The sequence below is a fragment of the Lepidothrix coronata genome, unplaced genomic scaffold (genome assembly GCF_001604755.1).
Source record: "Lepidothrix coronata isolate B3197 unplaced genomic scaffold, Lepidothrix_coronata-1.0 Scaffold41, whole genome shotgun sequence".
NCBI lineage: Eukaryota > Metazoa > Chordata > Aves > Passeriformes > Pipridae > Lepidothrix > Lepidothrix coronata.
In genome coordinates, this window is record NW_016690221.1 from 2,736,234 (window position 1) to 2,752,047 (window position 15,814).

At 47.4% G+C, this 15,814-nt stretch overlaps 1 protein-coding gene across 2 annotated transcripts in view; it reads left to right on the forward strand.

The window, feature by feature from the left end:
• PRKAR1B (protein kinase cAMP-dependent type I regulatory subunit beta) overlaps positions 1–2,777 on the forward strand; it is a 93,395-nt gene extending 90,618 nt beyond the window's left edge. For both annotated transcript variants that reach the window (XM_017813607.1, XM_017813606.1), the window contains exon 11: positions 310–2,777. In XM_017813607.1, coding sequence (XP_017669096.1) covers positions 310–482 — 173 coding nt within the window. In that variant the 3' untranslated portion in view covers positions 483–2,777. The remainder of the gene's footprint in view (positions 1–309) is intronic.
• The last annotated feature ends 13,037 nt before the right edge of the window (positions 2,778–15,814 follow it).

The following is a 15,814-nucleotide window of genomic DNA, read 5'->3' on the forward strand; positions in this document are numbered from 1 at the left end:
TTTCAGCGATAGTGAGAGATTTCAGGGAGGCTGAATCCATTCCTTGGTTTACACCAGTGAGGCTGGCAGGAGACAGATCCAGAATCAGCAAAACAGTCTGAAAGCATTTGTTTTCAAAGGCATTTTACACGCATGCATTATGCATGTGTAATGCATTTGTACTGTCAACAGAATTATGTAAAGTGTCTATCAAGAGATATATAAAGGGAGATGTTCTACAAGCGAAGCAACCGGATGGTGCCTGGAATATGCACCCTCCAAAAAAAAGAGGCCCAGGGCGTGTGACAGCGTGTTTGTCCCTGTTTCCAGGTGAGATAGCACTGCTGCTGAACCGGCCCCGGGCTGCCACGGTGGTGGCACGTGGACCCCTGAAGTGTGTGAAGCTGGACCGGCCCCGCTTCGAACGAGTGCTCGGCCCTTGCTCCGAAATCCTCAAGAGAAACATTCAGAGATACAACAGCTTCATTTCGCTCACCGTCTAAATGGCTCCTCTGGAAAGCTGCCTTTGTGTGACCTTGTGCACTTAAATTTGCTCTGTGCGGCTCCATAGCTTTATGAAGAAAAAAAAAAAAAAAAGAAGTGTGCATTTTATGTGTATTTTTTCTGTTTGTGTCACGTATTGGATGTCAGTTCAAATCTCATGTATCATGGAAGTGGGAAGATAACTGTTTGGACAAGACTAGCTTTGGGGAAGATTGGGGCTCTTTTGGGCTCTTGGCTTGCAGACAAGATTTTTACCTGTTTTTGGATCATATAGCTCAAAACCGTGGTTTTAACTATTTAAAATACATATGAATTTCTGTTTTCCTTATTATCTTTAAAGTTGGTCTTATCCACCTTTTGTCAAGCTCCTTTGATCAAGTGATGTGAAAGGTGTCCCTGCCCATGGCAGGGAGTTGGAACTAGCTGGTGTTTCAAGTCCCTTCCAACCCAAACCAGTCTGTGATTCTGTGATATCTTTCTGTCACTTCAAAAAGACTTTCACTGGTTATGGACTGGAGGGTTCTGAAACCCCATGGGGTAATTGGCAGTCGTGCAATTTAAGGGGAAGGTTGGAGTAAGGTTTTGATCATTCCAGCAAGCCAGGGAAAAGTAGAGCTTTTGAGTGATTTTGTTTGTGTCTAAGATATAGGGGCCATTTTCCTCTGTGTCACAAACTCTTTTGGGTCTGCTTTGTAGGATATGCTAAGGCAAACAGCCTGCTCCAGTCTTCTGGGTGAAGAGGTCAAGGGACAATGTTTTCTAAGAATTCAAATGGAGCCTTTAAGACCTGTTATTTGTCCTCAGCTATTTTTAAATGAGAGTTTGCATTATAGACTTACAAGTTCAATGGGAACTTCTCTGCTGAATTAAGTGGGCTTCGAAACTCAGCAGTGTCCTCAGCCACTTCTCTGAACATCAGGGACAAATACAGCAGCCTCTTTTTAATAAGATCCATTTAATTAAATTCAAATGCCTTTCTTGTAGTATATGACTAAATTTTAGAATTTTTTAAGATTTTCTGAAAGCCAAATAAGTGCTTCAAAATGCTGCCTCTCTTCCAAAAGACAGGCATTGTGAAACAAAGAGCACCAGGATCCTCAAACCCAGGTCCCTCCAGGGTCCCACAGCCTCACTGGCAGTCACTGCTGCCCTGCCTAGACATGGGGCTCCTCCTGAACAGAGCTTTTTGCAGATCCCTCGAGGGTGGGAATCTGCCCAGCCCTCAAGGATGGGATCATTGGGATTATGCTTTGCAAAGCTTTTCCTTTGCAGGTGAACTTGTTGCCAGCAGCAGCAAAGCTCTGCATCTCAGCCACCCTAAACAGCACTGCCTGCTCTTCAGCTGGGGCAAAACTCCATTTCTTCTTCACAATAACATTCTTCTGAGTAAATACAAACTTTCTGTACCTTTGATATGCCAAAGGTTATGCGGTGAAATACAGCAGTAATCTCCCTTTTGAAACTAGAGGTGTAGGTGAACTTGCCTAAATGTCTAAAATTACTCCTTCTGGCACACAATGTGCTTTCTTCTTTGAAGTTAACAAATACTAACTTGGCACTTTCCTGTTGACTCCCACCAGGGGCCCAATATTCCAGTAGCTGCCTGCAGTGGTTCTCACAGAGCTAAAAGCTTCTCAGCTTCATGCTCCTCTCATCACTTAAAGGTGCTTAATTTATTTCAGCATAATTTCAGCGGTCCCTTTAGTGTATATCCGTTGCTGCTATCTATTTTGGTTATGTTATGCTTCTTGCACGTGTTATTAAATATGACCATTCGCAGTTTCCAGCCTTGCAGTTTTTATCACATACATTTACATAGGCAGACCCCCATTCTATATAGAGACATCAATGTATTTGGTTATTTGCTGCACTGTTTTTGTATTCTCTTGTGCAATTTTTAAAAGAAATATTTTTTAAAGGTTACCAGCCACTCAAGTATGTTCTTTTACCTATTGCATTTCTGTTGTGTTGGTAAAAAAAAATTGTGAGTGTTTCACATAATGTGCAAGACACGTGTCTTGTCAAACACCAATATTAGCCTCACTGTTTAGAAGTTACTCGAGCACACAGACACACTGCAGATTCTTTGCTTTAAACCTTCACAGCTCATGGAAAATAAGTTTGAATAATGGCTCTGTTATAAGCAATCTCAAGAGAAGTGTAACCATTTAACACCAGGATTCCTGTGCTTTAAGTGGAACAAAATGATGTTCAGTGATGTTTTAAAGATAATTGTAATATTTGCAGTGGATGATGGGACAGGATTGCAGTATGAATAAAATTCTTCTACGTTATATGTAGCCATTGTGGGTTTATTACAAATGGAAGTCTGTGTGAGTAGATATGTTCTAGTTAAAATCTGCATATCATCAAAAGTTTGAACTCTACTGAAAGTAATCAGATGCAAAGGGACAAAAAATAGACCAAGATTCCCAGTGCTATATATAGTAATGGAAACCAAACTGGTTTGTGGAGGATTAGCATGAAGAAAAAAATTTCTTCTGTTTAAATGTAACCATATATGTCTACATAAAGAAAGAGGGGTTCAAGATGTCTCTTGGACCTTCCTATTGTTTTTCAGGTGCCAGATTTGAAACCCTCAGGACTGCTGCTGAGTCTGTTGTATGGCCAGTAGAGAGACCTGGGGGAAAACAGGCTCTTTCCTTCCCAAACACCAGTGCTGCTCCTTTTTACCAGCATCATAGGCAAAGCCCTGACTGAACCAGGGATCTTTCCCAATCATTCCTCTCAACTTCTGGCCACACATGGATTTTTAGAAGCGCATCTGCCCTGGGACTGAAGCACAACCCCATTTTTGGCACCAGAGATGTACTGTGCTGCTGCCATGGCTTGTGTTCCTGCCGTGGGCTGGCCAAGAACTACACTGAGAACAAACTTCTCAGAGAAGGCAGAGCTTCCAAAAGAACCACCTGTACCTCATGCCTCAGGGTAAAGGCATGGGTTGAAGGACCAGCATGGCTTCTGGGTGAGGAAGAAGTGTTGGATGTGTTGTTGGTGCCACACTACCTGCCAGAGCTCTGGGTGGCCACATCAGTACATCTGTTGTGGTCCAAGCTTGGCTCCAGACCTGAAGCTGTCACCCCAGAGCAGCAGGCAGGGCCAGTGGCCTCACTCCATGCAACTTCTCTGCAGTGGCCCCTGCACAGGAATCTTGGGCGGCTCCTGGCATCCAAGGGCTGTCCAGCTTTCCATTTTTGGAATGTGTTATTTTTCCCCCCTTTGCTATGATTCAGGAGGGAAGGACTGGTCTTTCCAGAGAATTACTCACATTATGTAGTAATCAAAAGTGACCACTCTCTCTGAGGTCCTTCCAGAAGGACATTACCAGCCCACGCTCCCCAGAAAAGAGCATCTCGCCACTCCTCATTGTCATTCTTTTTTCGGTCGGTTTTAATTGTGTCACAGCCATTTCAGGACTCCTGAGACAAAAGAAAAGACTTTTTTATTTTTAATAGAAACTAATTGCACCTCAGGTTTTTACAAGGCCCATGTGGCTGACCAGGCTTTGGTGTGTGTATCACATTACTGTCGGCTCGCTCAGGCATTCCCACTGCTTCTTGGCACTGGGTGCCTAAATTCATGGAGTCATATGAACTCCGTGAATCCCTGATCATCAAGCAAGCACAGCCTGACACCATGTTACCTGCTCAGGTGTAGAGACTGAATTATCTACTCTTACATTGCCAGGAATGGTTTTTTAACTTGTTTCTATTGATTTGACAACTCTGACTGGAGCTTCAAGTGCACACAACTGCTCAGAAACTTGTAAGAGCATTTCCAGCCAGAGTCACTTCTGTAGGTCCCTCTTCCCTCCAGAGAAGGAGAACATATTTGGATATGAGCATATGTGTAGCCTTGGAAATTCGATGTTACGGGAACACATTGGCTTGGATGCTCCTCCTCCTCAGGGGATTTCTCCACGGCTCTTTGCTGCTCCACAGAGTTGTATCTGGGATGCAGCACTCACACAACAAGCTGGCCTTTTCTCTGGAAATGCTGCCTGGCCAAAGGAGTTGGCATCTGCAGCCATTTGTTTTTTTTCTGAAGCCTGAGGATGTTTTTTGTGCTTGATCAGGCTCCAATACCAGAGTGATTCTTCTGATTTCTAAAAATCTGGATTCAGTTTTTAGAAAAGAGGCTACTCTTTGCCTGGGCAAGAAAAGCAAAGCATGAGCATCTCCCTGGGCTGCTCTGACTCCTGTCTCAGATGTGCATAGGTTACTTTTCACTTCTGAGTGCACCAGCCCCTCCCCAGATGTGTTTTAATCCTTGTTTTCAAGTCACTCTCTGCACAAGTATCACAGAGAGCCTCCACAGCCCAGACCAGCTGCAGCACACATCCCATGCACTTGTGCTCCGACAATTTTAAGTGTGCAGAGTTCTCTTTAAAAAAGTTGTGAGATCTTTCAGAGGAAAAAAGTAATCACTTTGCCCAAGAAGACTGCTCCTATTCCAGTATAAACTGCCTCCAAACGTGGAACAGTGGCATGCCATGTTGCTGCACAGGCCAGCAGTGCTGAATGAATTGGCAGATGCTGTGCTGCTGTGTGATCTCTGGGAGCTGGGCTGTGAGAACGCTGCTCCTCTACTCACAGCTTCGGTTCGAAGCCGAAAGAGTTGGTTTGCCAAAAAAGTGCCCCTCGCCCAAGCCCTGATGGGATAAATGGAGCCTTGTGCTGCCAAGGCTTGCTGGGTGCATTCACCTTACCCTCGGTGGGTGCTGACAGCCTCTGCTCTTCCCAGAGCTGGCAGTTGGAAACGGGATGTATAGACTGATGATGAGGTAGGGAATTTCTCACCACTGCCTGCTGTTACTGGCGCTCTGGATGTTCATACTGCTGGCTCCAGGGAAATCAAGCCTTTCTGGGAAGTGGCTACTCCCTATCCTCTTTATACAGAAAATGTATTGTTATTATTTGAAAGCACTTTTGTACTGCCCTTAGACTACAAGCATGGCGATTGTTCCATTAGAAGACATCATGGTGCATAGCAGTGAAATACGACGTACAGTACCATGCAGTATGTATTTTCCAGATAAACTGGGAAAATAGTGAAATGGATCTGCAAAGTGGGGGTACAATAGCTGCTTTGCATTCCTCCACATGTGTGGAATTTATGTGCGCCACAGAGTGACTCTGTTTCGTTTCCATGTGTTTCTGATGGTCGGATGATCAGTTGTGTTTCTCGCCGGTTTCGTTTTCTCAGTTGCACTTGTGGGCCAAGCACAAAGTCGCAGCAACTTCAGCTTGAATTAGTGCTGGCTAAACCCTCCCACCATTTATTTCCACTACCACAGCAAGGGGGAACAGACTGAGCAGCTGAAAAACACGAGAGGTTGTTTCTCCTTCTCAACCAGGGCAGGCCAAGCAGTTTGCCAGATAGAAGTAGTTGGGTGCGCTTGCAGACTCTGGGTTATTTGATTGAGACTTCCCAGCCTGGAGGTGCATCTCCTGCACACCCCACCCTGGATGGGGAGCTGAGCAGGAAGATGTGTCACTGTTCACAGTGACTCTGGAAATCACTGTCAGAGGAGAATTTGCATCTCTCAGCACCAGCTCTTGCAGAGATGGACAAACCCTGGACTTGGCCCTGCCAGGAGGAAGGAGTCATGCCCCTGCACATGGTTCATGTGGCTCTTGGCGAGACTGAGGTTGTCTGGGAAAGCAACAGACCTGCTCCCCACCCTGGGAAGTCTTTAAGTCACTGCTTAAGGCCACCGCAAGCACCATGAGCTCTGCTCCATGGGCCAAATTCCCATGAGATGGCAGGATGGTTCATATCCTTGACACATATCCAGTAAAGCATCACACCCTCTCCTATTGCCTTGCATTTCTGGCTCTTAGCCCAGGATTTAGCTTTTAGAGAATAACAGGATTAGCCAAGGAGGTCTTTTTAAACCTTGGGTTTGCAGAGGGCAGGAGAAGGTACCAAAATGGGCAGAGGTTCCCGAGGAACATGAGAACCAGCCCAACAAAGGCGCCCTTGTGCAAGCGGGAAGATGCAGCAGAACCTGTGTCCGGATGAAAGCAGCCCTATCAAAATAGCCATAAACAAACCCGCCTCCTCTGCTACAGAAAAGCTGTTGTGCCAGGAGCATATTAAATTGTATATGCTTTTTCTCAAGGCAAAAGAATTGCAGCAGTGATGGCAGCTGTGTGTGCTGGAGCCGAGCCACTGTATTCAACTCGTGAAGGCCTTGCTGAGGACGGGGTGGGGGAAGGACTGTGGATGAATGTATTATTCAGAGGGACCCACACTGAAATGATCTACCGGCACTGGGGATGTGTGAAAGGGGAAAAAAGCGACAGCCCTGAGACCAAAAGCTGATGCATCTGCCGGGGGCAGCACAGGTGATGGGCCAGGTCCCCTCCCAGACTGTGAGCCGTGGTCCTACCGGTGTTGCTGTTTATGGGATGAGGCAAGGTGTATTTTGCCTTCCCTGGGTTTCCCTGGGGAGGTTCTGGGTCTCGACCTTCAGAAGCAGAGCTGGGCTGCAGCCACTGCTCTGAGCAGGAAGGAGGAGCAGGTTGCAGGCAGGGGGGTGCCCAGCCTGCCGAGTGAGGAGCAGGGAGCTGCAGCCAATCCCATCCTGCATGTCAGTGGGCTCCAATGATGACCACCTGGCTGGTCCCATGGTGTGGTGGGTAAATGGGAAATAAAGTGGCCTCATACCCACAGGATGGATTGTTTCAGCCTGCTTTTCTCCTGGCAGGGCTGTTCCCTGCCTGGTGCCTGCCTATGTCCTGGAGAGACAGGGTGCAGTGGGCTCGGGACTGCAGCCAGTACCTTGTATCAATGAGGCCACCTCAGCATGCATGTCCCCATACCTGGGACAAGGGCTTGGAGGGATCCCTCTGCAACCTCTGAATGTTGGTGCACTGTGAACAGCCACAGAATGGGATTTCATCACCATTCACACCATCTCTGCCGTGTGTCATCTGAGCCTCCCAGCCAAGCTCATTGCTCAGTTGGTTGGAGGAAGATCTCTGAGTTTGCTGCCCAGTCTTTGCCCTTCACTCCTCGGGCTGTTAGAGATCCAAGCTTGGACCTTGCAGCCCAGAGGAGACACACCTGTCCCATGGATGCCCACAGAGACCTTCTGTGAAACACAGGGAGTATCTAAAATATTTTTCCACCTTGAGCTGCAACTCCCTTGTGAGGAAAGTTGAGTTGCAACTGAAGGATACAGGACAGTTTTCCATTCCTCCCAAAATTTAGAAACATTGAGAAAACTAGCAGGATGCTTTCCTTATCAACTCAGGAGCATGCTAGGTAGAGGCACCTCCTGTAGATCTCCTTAGGAGGGAGTGAAATAAAACAGAATAAATTCAGAAAGGATGACTTCTGTGCAGACACCTCGCAGGTGCCTCATCAAAGATTAGTTTATCCCCAGGCAATACAGTTCAAACGCTACAGCAAGGAAATGGGAAAGAAGATCCTGACACCCATCTCAGCTTAAATTCAGTCACTGCAGCTGTCCCCTTCTTTAAGGCAGAAGAGGAAATTTATGGTTCTCCTGCAATGCAAGCAATGCTGTGAGCACCCACAAGGTAAATGCCCTTTTGTGCCTGAATCCCTTCCCTATCTGAAGTCACTGCATACAGAGTGCTAACATGATTCAGTGAAAGAAAACCCATTTCAGTTGCTTTCTAAGCAGATTACAGCAGATTAGCTGACTAATCTATATGGAATCCTCTCTCCAACAATTTCAAACTGTAAACAAATCCAGCCACTTTTGCATTGCGCATAAATATTTACTGTGGATTATATGAAGATTAACTTCAAATGATACTTGCAACAAAGGTTTTATTTTGTAAGTTGCTACCTTTAGTAATGTAAAACCTTTGGAAAGATATATACCTTCCACAAAGCATGGATTTAAGGCCCATCAGCTGCACAATAGCATCCACCAGAGCATACACACAAGCAGGAACAGAATATAGTATCACCCACAGATGAAGGAAACCAATAATAAAAGCTACTGGTGCCAAATAAAAGTGCCTGGGATTATCATAACACGGAATTAAGATCTTCTCTAGAAGATCTAACTTGGTGTTAGTAGCTGACACCTCACTGCTACTCACAATTGGTTCTTCACCTGCAGAAAAAAGCTGTGCAAGGTTTGCAAGCAAAGGATGCTGTTTAGTGTCCTGAGACATCACCCTTCTCTGTGGGCAGTGGGGGGGACCTGGCCCTGCTCACTGCCCAGGGGGCTGGTGAGAAATGAGGCAGCCTTTGCCATGAAGCAGTTCCTCTTCCTGCAGATCTGGGGTTCTCATCAGATCTCCTTCATCTTATCTCCAGTCATATGGGGAAACCTCAGAGCCACCAGCTCAATGCTTCAGAGGCTGCTGCTCACCCTGGTGAGGTCCCCACAAGCACATTGACTCTGATTCCCAAATTTAAAATGCCCATAGGGAAGGGAGGGGTGGGAATCACTGTCTGTATCACACGGCTCGCAGAGGAGGGAACCAAATGATTGCAGACTGACTTCTCTTGCTTGACCACACACCTGTAGATGAATCTCAGCACACACCCCACTCCAGGACAGTGAGGGAGGGAGAAGGGGGTTCTCAGAACACCTTTTTCTTCCAAAGAACAAGAGACCAGAGGCCACTGCCGAGGAACGCCACACAAAAGCCGGAACTGTGTTTGGCAGCATGTCATGCTGCAAATAGGATGTTTTAGGGGCAGCCAGCACCAGCCTGCCTGCACTGCTGACTCCTGTGGGGCTGTGCCTGTGGGTGTCCAGGCTGGCCAGATCTGGTACTGCTGCTCCACAGGGAGAAAAGCAGGCCTTGCACAGCATTTGGTTTGGACATGGGGAATGTTGTGTCTACCAGAACAGTGAAGGAATGCTCAGTTTACAAGGCAATGGCTTTTTAGGAAGCCAGAAAAAGTTAAACAGCCTTCCCAGATGGAAAAGCGTCCTTTTCCACCCTTTGTATAATTAGGGCAGCTCCATTCTCCTATAAAGAGATGATCTGTTTAATACAAGAGATTTCCAAAGTCTTAGTAAATGAGTATCTGAGAACTGGCTTCTGATGTGGTTTATGTCCTTTTTGATAGATTTAGGTTATGAGAATGTTCGTTACAGAGGCAGTGAGTGATTCATCCTGAAACCATCCGGGTGCCATTTGACCCATGCTGTCCATTTGAAGGTAGAGGGAGGCTGCAGCCTGCTCTGTATTAGTGCCTGCAGTTTGAGCTGTTCAGTGTAAGTTATAATTGCAGAAAAAATTACTGCAGCAGAGAAGAAGAAAGGGCTGCATTTTGCAGAGAGATGTAATCCTCACCAGAGCAACATTTCCATAGCAAGCTGGGGTCTGACAGCAATGCCTTAGGACCTCAGACTGCTATGCTCCGTGTAAGGAGCTGTACTGGCACCTTAGGAAAAGAAGGTTTCCCTGGAGAGTCTCTGGCTGCTGCTTGTTGAGCACAAAGCAACACAGACAGGAACCAATTGCTCTGTGCTACTGCCCACCTTGGAGCGGTCTTGGAAAACATCATTTCCCCACTGGCTGCAGTTTTCTCTCAGCAGTACTTGCAGGATCAAGCCCTTGATGAGAGAAAGAAGTGTGGGGGAGAAACAGCTTTCTCCTCTACTTTTTTTTTCTATAGTTGAGCATTTGGAAATCTTGTATCCATCTCAAGAACATCAAAGCAAGCAAAAGGGCAGAGGGTGGGCTCTGAAAAACCTCAAAGGGGAGCTGCCCTGCACAGAAGGACTGAGGCCCTCCAGCCTTGATGTGCTCCCTGGAGCCCACGTCCCATCACAGCACCCTTTTTGCCAGGCTGGGTCTGGGCTGCCCAGGCTGCCAGCTGAAAAGCCACTCCAAACAAACCTCAGCACCACATCAGGAGAGTGGGCACTGAGTGTGGAAAACTGGGTGGACAAAGCCACGGGATGCACTGTTGGGCAGACTATCATCCAAGTGCCTTGCAGCACATCTCTGTGCTCACCCCTTCACAAAGGCAAGAACGGTGGGAAGCAGAGATACTCCTCATTAAAATTCATGGATTCCCACTGGACCTGCATAACTTCTCCAGGACTCGTGTGAGAGCAGGGCGAGGCCACAAGCCAAGAGCTTTGCAGCATCACATACCTCTGTTGCCATGTAATAAGCAGAAGACTCGAGGATACTGTATTTGTTTGCAGGTCTTCCCCCTCTGTGCTCGTGTTTCAGCTGTACATAAATCCAGAAGGAAACTTTGGAACATTTTTTTCACCTACCAGATTTGTAGGTGAACCATGGGGGTTCCTTGACCACTTACTCTCAGTAATGTTAAAATTCAGAATCGCTAGGATCAGCCCCAAGAGTCCCACCATGTGCCCGAGTGCATTGTCCTAGCGCTTCTTGAGCTCTGGAAGCCTTGGTGCTGTGACCACTTCCTTGGGGAGCCTGTTACAGTGCCCAACCACCCTCTGGGTGAAGAACCTTTTCCTAATATCCACCCCAAGCTTCCCCTGACACAGCTTCATGCCCTTTTGCAGTGTTTTGCTGACCGTGCATCTGCAGGGTTAGTTCGCAAACCCCAACTCGCTGCAGCTGCTTCCCTCTGTGACTAGGAGGGACAACAGCTGCAGCAGGAGGAGGGACAGGTATCTCTCCTCACTCAGCATCCCTGTTCTATTGCAGGCTGGTGGCCTTGGCTGAAGGCCGACCCCCCAGATAACCGGGCACCGACGAAGCCTCCCCACGCTGGCGGAACACTGGCCAAAGAGTAGCGCCGGCAGCTCCTGCCCGAGATAAGGCAGTGTGCTTTCAGGATTTATTGCCTTTATCCCCATTTACTGCCAGCCTGAATGTTTCAATTATGGTTCTTTTTTTTTTTTCTGTGGTGGCATTTCCCTAACAAGCAGCGTTATTTTGTTGCTGCTGTTTCGGCGGGACAGACAGGGCCTTGTTTTCCAAACATGACACACATACATTGAAAAGCAAGCGGGCGATGGCAAAGCATATTTGGTCTGCCTTGGTGGTTTGAAAGGTTATTATCTGACCTCTCGCTCATCACCTCAGCCCCATAAATCTAGCAAAGGGGCCATTCTTAGCCCTTTAGAAATGCATCCTGTTTCCTCTGCAATGGACTCATGATTTAATTGCTGACCTTACCAAGTAATACCCCTAATTCATTCACTCTGAGTTTCTTAGAAGTTAATCCACTTCCCAGCTTGACTCTCTTGAGGCAAATTCAGCCTTGGGGCAACATTACCCATAGCTGGGATTAACATTAGCACCAACTTTAGCCCATGGATCCTGCTTTTTGGTTCAGGCAGCATCTCAAATTGCTTATTGGCATCGGATGGTTGTTTTCAAGATCTCACATAGTTCCAAGTCCTCCTCTCCGATGCTGCATGTGCTGATAACGAGCTGTGTTAGCTAATCCCCCATCAAGATTCATAATGTCAGAAGAAAAACCTGGTAGGAAAAATGTTCATCACAGTTTGTTCTGCAGTACAAAAGGTCGTTCTGGCTGAATAGTTTGTCAGAAGATTTCCATTTGGTGTGAAAGTTTTTCAGAGAAAATTGTTTCTCCTCTGCTATAATCAGAATATTTCAGTTTTCAATAGCTGCCAACTATCCCCTGTACCAAAGTGCAGGGCGAGATGCAAACACAAAAGGTCACTCTCTCCACAAGTGCTCATGAAAAGTGTCTCCAGCAGCCCTTCCTGTGACCCTGAGCTATCCATTACCTGCTGAAACCCCTCCAGACAGTCTCTAGACCAGCACAGCACCCCCATCTCTCCAGCTCCCACAGGCAGCACACAGATTTCCATAGGGCACAACCAGGGTGGTGATAACTGGGGGAGGATTATCTGTATCTGGATTCCACACAGTGATGTACAAAATTAGATTGTTAAAGGGAAAAAAAAGCAGAAATATAAACTGATGAGAGCTTGCCTTATGTAGCTGCCAAACATGATCCTTTGGCATTAGCAGATTAACCTAAAAAAATTCTGGCCTCTGGTTTTTAATCCGTTTCACATCCCACCCATCATTACAGGCGAGGCTGTTGGCAGACCTGGACCTGTGTCTGAAGGGATGGGACCAGTGAATGTCCTCAGCAGGGGATGTGTGTGTCACAGGGGGTCCTGGAAATACTCCATCACCCGTCCACTGAGCAGGGTGTGATGGAGACAGGGTGCTGGGATGACAGCAGTTGTATCTGAGCTCTGAATTCAGCCCAGGCAGCAGGTGGGGAAAGAGAAATAGTGGATACAAGGCAGGAGGCTGCTGCAGCACCACACCCAGCAAGGATGTTTGATGTGCTCAGTCCAAGCAAAGCCACAGGCTGCCAATCACCCAGGATGTGTGAGAGCATCGCAATGGAATCCCAGGAGAGACCTCTCTGTCCACCATGCAACACACACCCCTGAACACAGCCTTGAAACAGCTTCTGGAAGCCAACATGCTTCATTTTACCAACAGAAAAACACTTGCAACCTCAGTTCCCAGGAGGGAATGACTGAAGGAATGTCTTTTGGCCAAAGGGTGGAAATGGATCAAACCTGCACATCTGCCCACAGCAGTGCAGGTCTGCTGGGTGCTGGGCAGGTGAGGGGAGGGAGGGCTCTCTGTGGAACAGGGTTCGCCTGGAGCTGCTGCTGAACTCAGTTTCTAATGCAGTATTTTAGATTATTTCCTATTCACTTGATACGCCACCAAAAGAGATCCAGTTCTCCCCTGTTTTAGCCTCCGCTAAAACCCTCAGACCACATCTTCTCCTATAACAAAAAGTATGTGGAATTGGCTAAAAAAGAAACATTCCTGTTCTCACAACACTTAAAAAAAAAAAATTCGCTTCTTTCCTAAAGAAAAAATAGCACTTATAAGACTTTATAAAATTGCTTCTGTCCAGAAGGCTCCTGCGTCAGCTCAGCTTCATCCCTTTAACCATTGCTGTGCCAAGCCTCGCTATGAATTATTAATCATCCAAAAATAGCTGCTGAAAAAAGAAGCAAAAGGGAAGGTTCGATAACAGCAATGCATATGGCATAATTTATTTTCATCTTACTGAAAGTCTTTAAGAAAATCTTTGAGAGCTCAGGGCAGGACAAGGGAATGAGGAAGCTGCAGGGATGCAGGCGGGAGCCCACGGCCTGCCAGGGAGAACGAGGGATGCCTTCCTGGACTTGGGGAGTAACTGTGAAAGGGAGAAGGAGAGAGAGGGGAAACCGAGCAGCGAGCTGAACTTGCAAATGTTTTTGGCATGAAATCATGAGGGCAAATGCAGAGCTATCCGCCCACCAGCACATGTGTGGAGCTACCACTTTATGGGGACAGTCCTATATATATACATATGTGTATATGTGTCTGTATGTGTAAGGCAGCAAATGAACTGGAGAGGGGCTGTCAAGGGCTCCTCACCCAGAGGAGAAGGCTCGTGGCCCTGCTGCACAATCCCAGTGCTCTGCAAGAGCAGATGCTAAAGGGCAATGAGGGTCTTGGCATGAAAGTTGGGTAAAAGCACTGTTTTGCAGCAATGTGGCGACTCCGGGAAGGTGCCCGGCCCCTATGGATGGGGATGGTTTGTGGTGCTTTGTGCCCAGCCATGGGATGACCCTTTCCCTGCAGTGAGGGTGCTTTGAGCCCAGCAGTGGGGTGACCCTGTCACCAGCAGTGCCGGCGGGATCAGAGCAGAACAGACTCTGTGCCTCAGTTGTGGGGGAGTGTCGGGAAAACCTCACCCAAGCGGAGCTGCTGGAGAGAGAAGGACATTTTGTTGTGAAGGGGTTTTTCTTCTTAAGATTTTTTTTTTTTTTCCAAGCTGCATTTCTTTGAGAGGCTTTGTGGACAGTGTGGGCAGATCCAAGTGGAAGGAATTTAAAGGGAGAAGCCAGTTCAGGGTCACGGCCTGATATGCGAATGTAAACCAAACAGTTGTGGATGGTACGAAGCAGCTCCCCAGGGCTGATGCAGGGCTGTGGACATGCTGTAGGACTGGCTCTGGGGGCTGTGGAGAGCAGTGTGCTGGCTGGCCACGGGCATCCCACAGCCAGGAGCACTTGGGGATGTGTGGGAAAACAAGGACCATGGCACAAGAAGGACCTGCACAGGGTGACAAGGCATGGCAGGAACCCACAGAGCAAAGAGTCCCTTTGAAGCACAAGTCTAATGAGGAGCAGCTGAGGGAGCTGGGGGTGTTCAGCCTGGAGAAAAGGAGGCTCAGTTGGGACCTTCTCATCTCGCTCCCTACAACTCCCTAGAAGGAGGGTGTAGCCAGGTGGGGATCAGTCTCCTCTTCTCCAGGGTAACAAGTGATAGGGCAAGAGAAAATGGCCTCAGGCTGTGCCAGAGGAGTTTTAGATTGAATATTAGGAAACATTTTTTCACCAAAAGGGTTGTCAAGCACTGGAATAGGTTGCCCAGGGAAGTGGTAGGGTCACTGTCCCTGGAGGGATTTACGACAAGTGGGACATGGTTTAGCGGCCTTGGCAGTGTTGGGTTAATAGTTAGACTTGATGATCTTAGAGGTCTTTTCCAACCTTAATGATTCAACAATTCTAACAAGCCTGACTGGGCTGATTTGGTCTTGGCCCTTAAGCTGTGGAGGGAGTTCCTGGGCAACTCTCCAGCGGGGGCAAGGGGAATCTGGGAGAGAGCAGCTGAGTGAACATGGGCTGAGGAAAGACAACATCCATGCCAAGAAGCCTTGCAGGAAAAAAACCAGTTGTTTGCTCTGTTGGCTTCACATACAGTTGAAGACTTTACCAGTAAGGGGTCTGATTCTCTATCAGACTATTATGGCTTTAGTAAATGAAACCTGGAAGGCTGGATTGCTTTTCTCTTGCTCTGTGTGTAATGACCTTACTGCCATTTCAGAGTCACCTCTTCTCTGGCACCTGCTTCTTTCCAATTCCTGCACAGCGAGGTTAGAAAATAACCATCAGCAGGAAGGAAGGCTGTACCGCAAGAAATTGTAGCTTAGTTTAGTAAGGTTTTTGGATCCTGTGTGCATGACCAGACTTTGTTCTCACACTGTTTTAATCTTAGGGAGACTCCAGACACAAACTCCTTACTTGCTTTTTACTCTTTCTTCTGACACTTTGGCAAGGTGTCTCTCACCTGCAAGGAGTCTCCCACCAGGTACACGTGGGATCAGTCAGACCTCTGGGACTGCAGAGTTAAGAGTTTTCATGAGACTTAGCAACGAGGTAATTTTAAAAATGGCTTGAAAGGTAATTTGGGAGAGAACGAAATGTTTTCCCTGCGGAAGCTGGCCAGGTGGGCAGTGCTGCAATTAGAATTTCCCTTGCCACAGATAGTGCATGAGTACTGCTAGAGATTGCGTCACCCTGTGCAGCAGG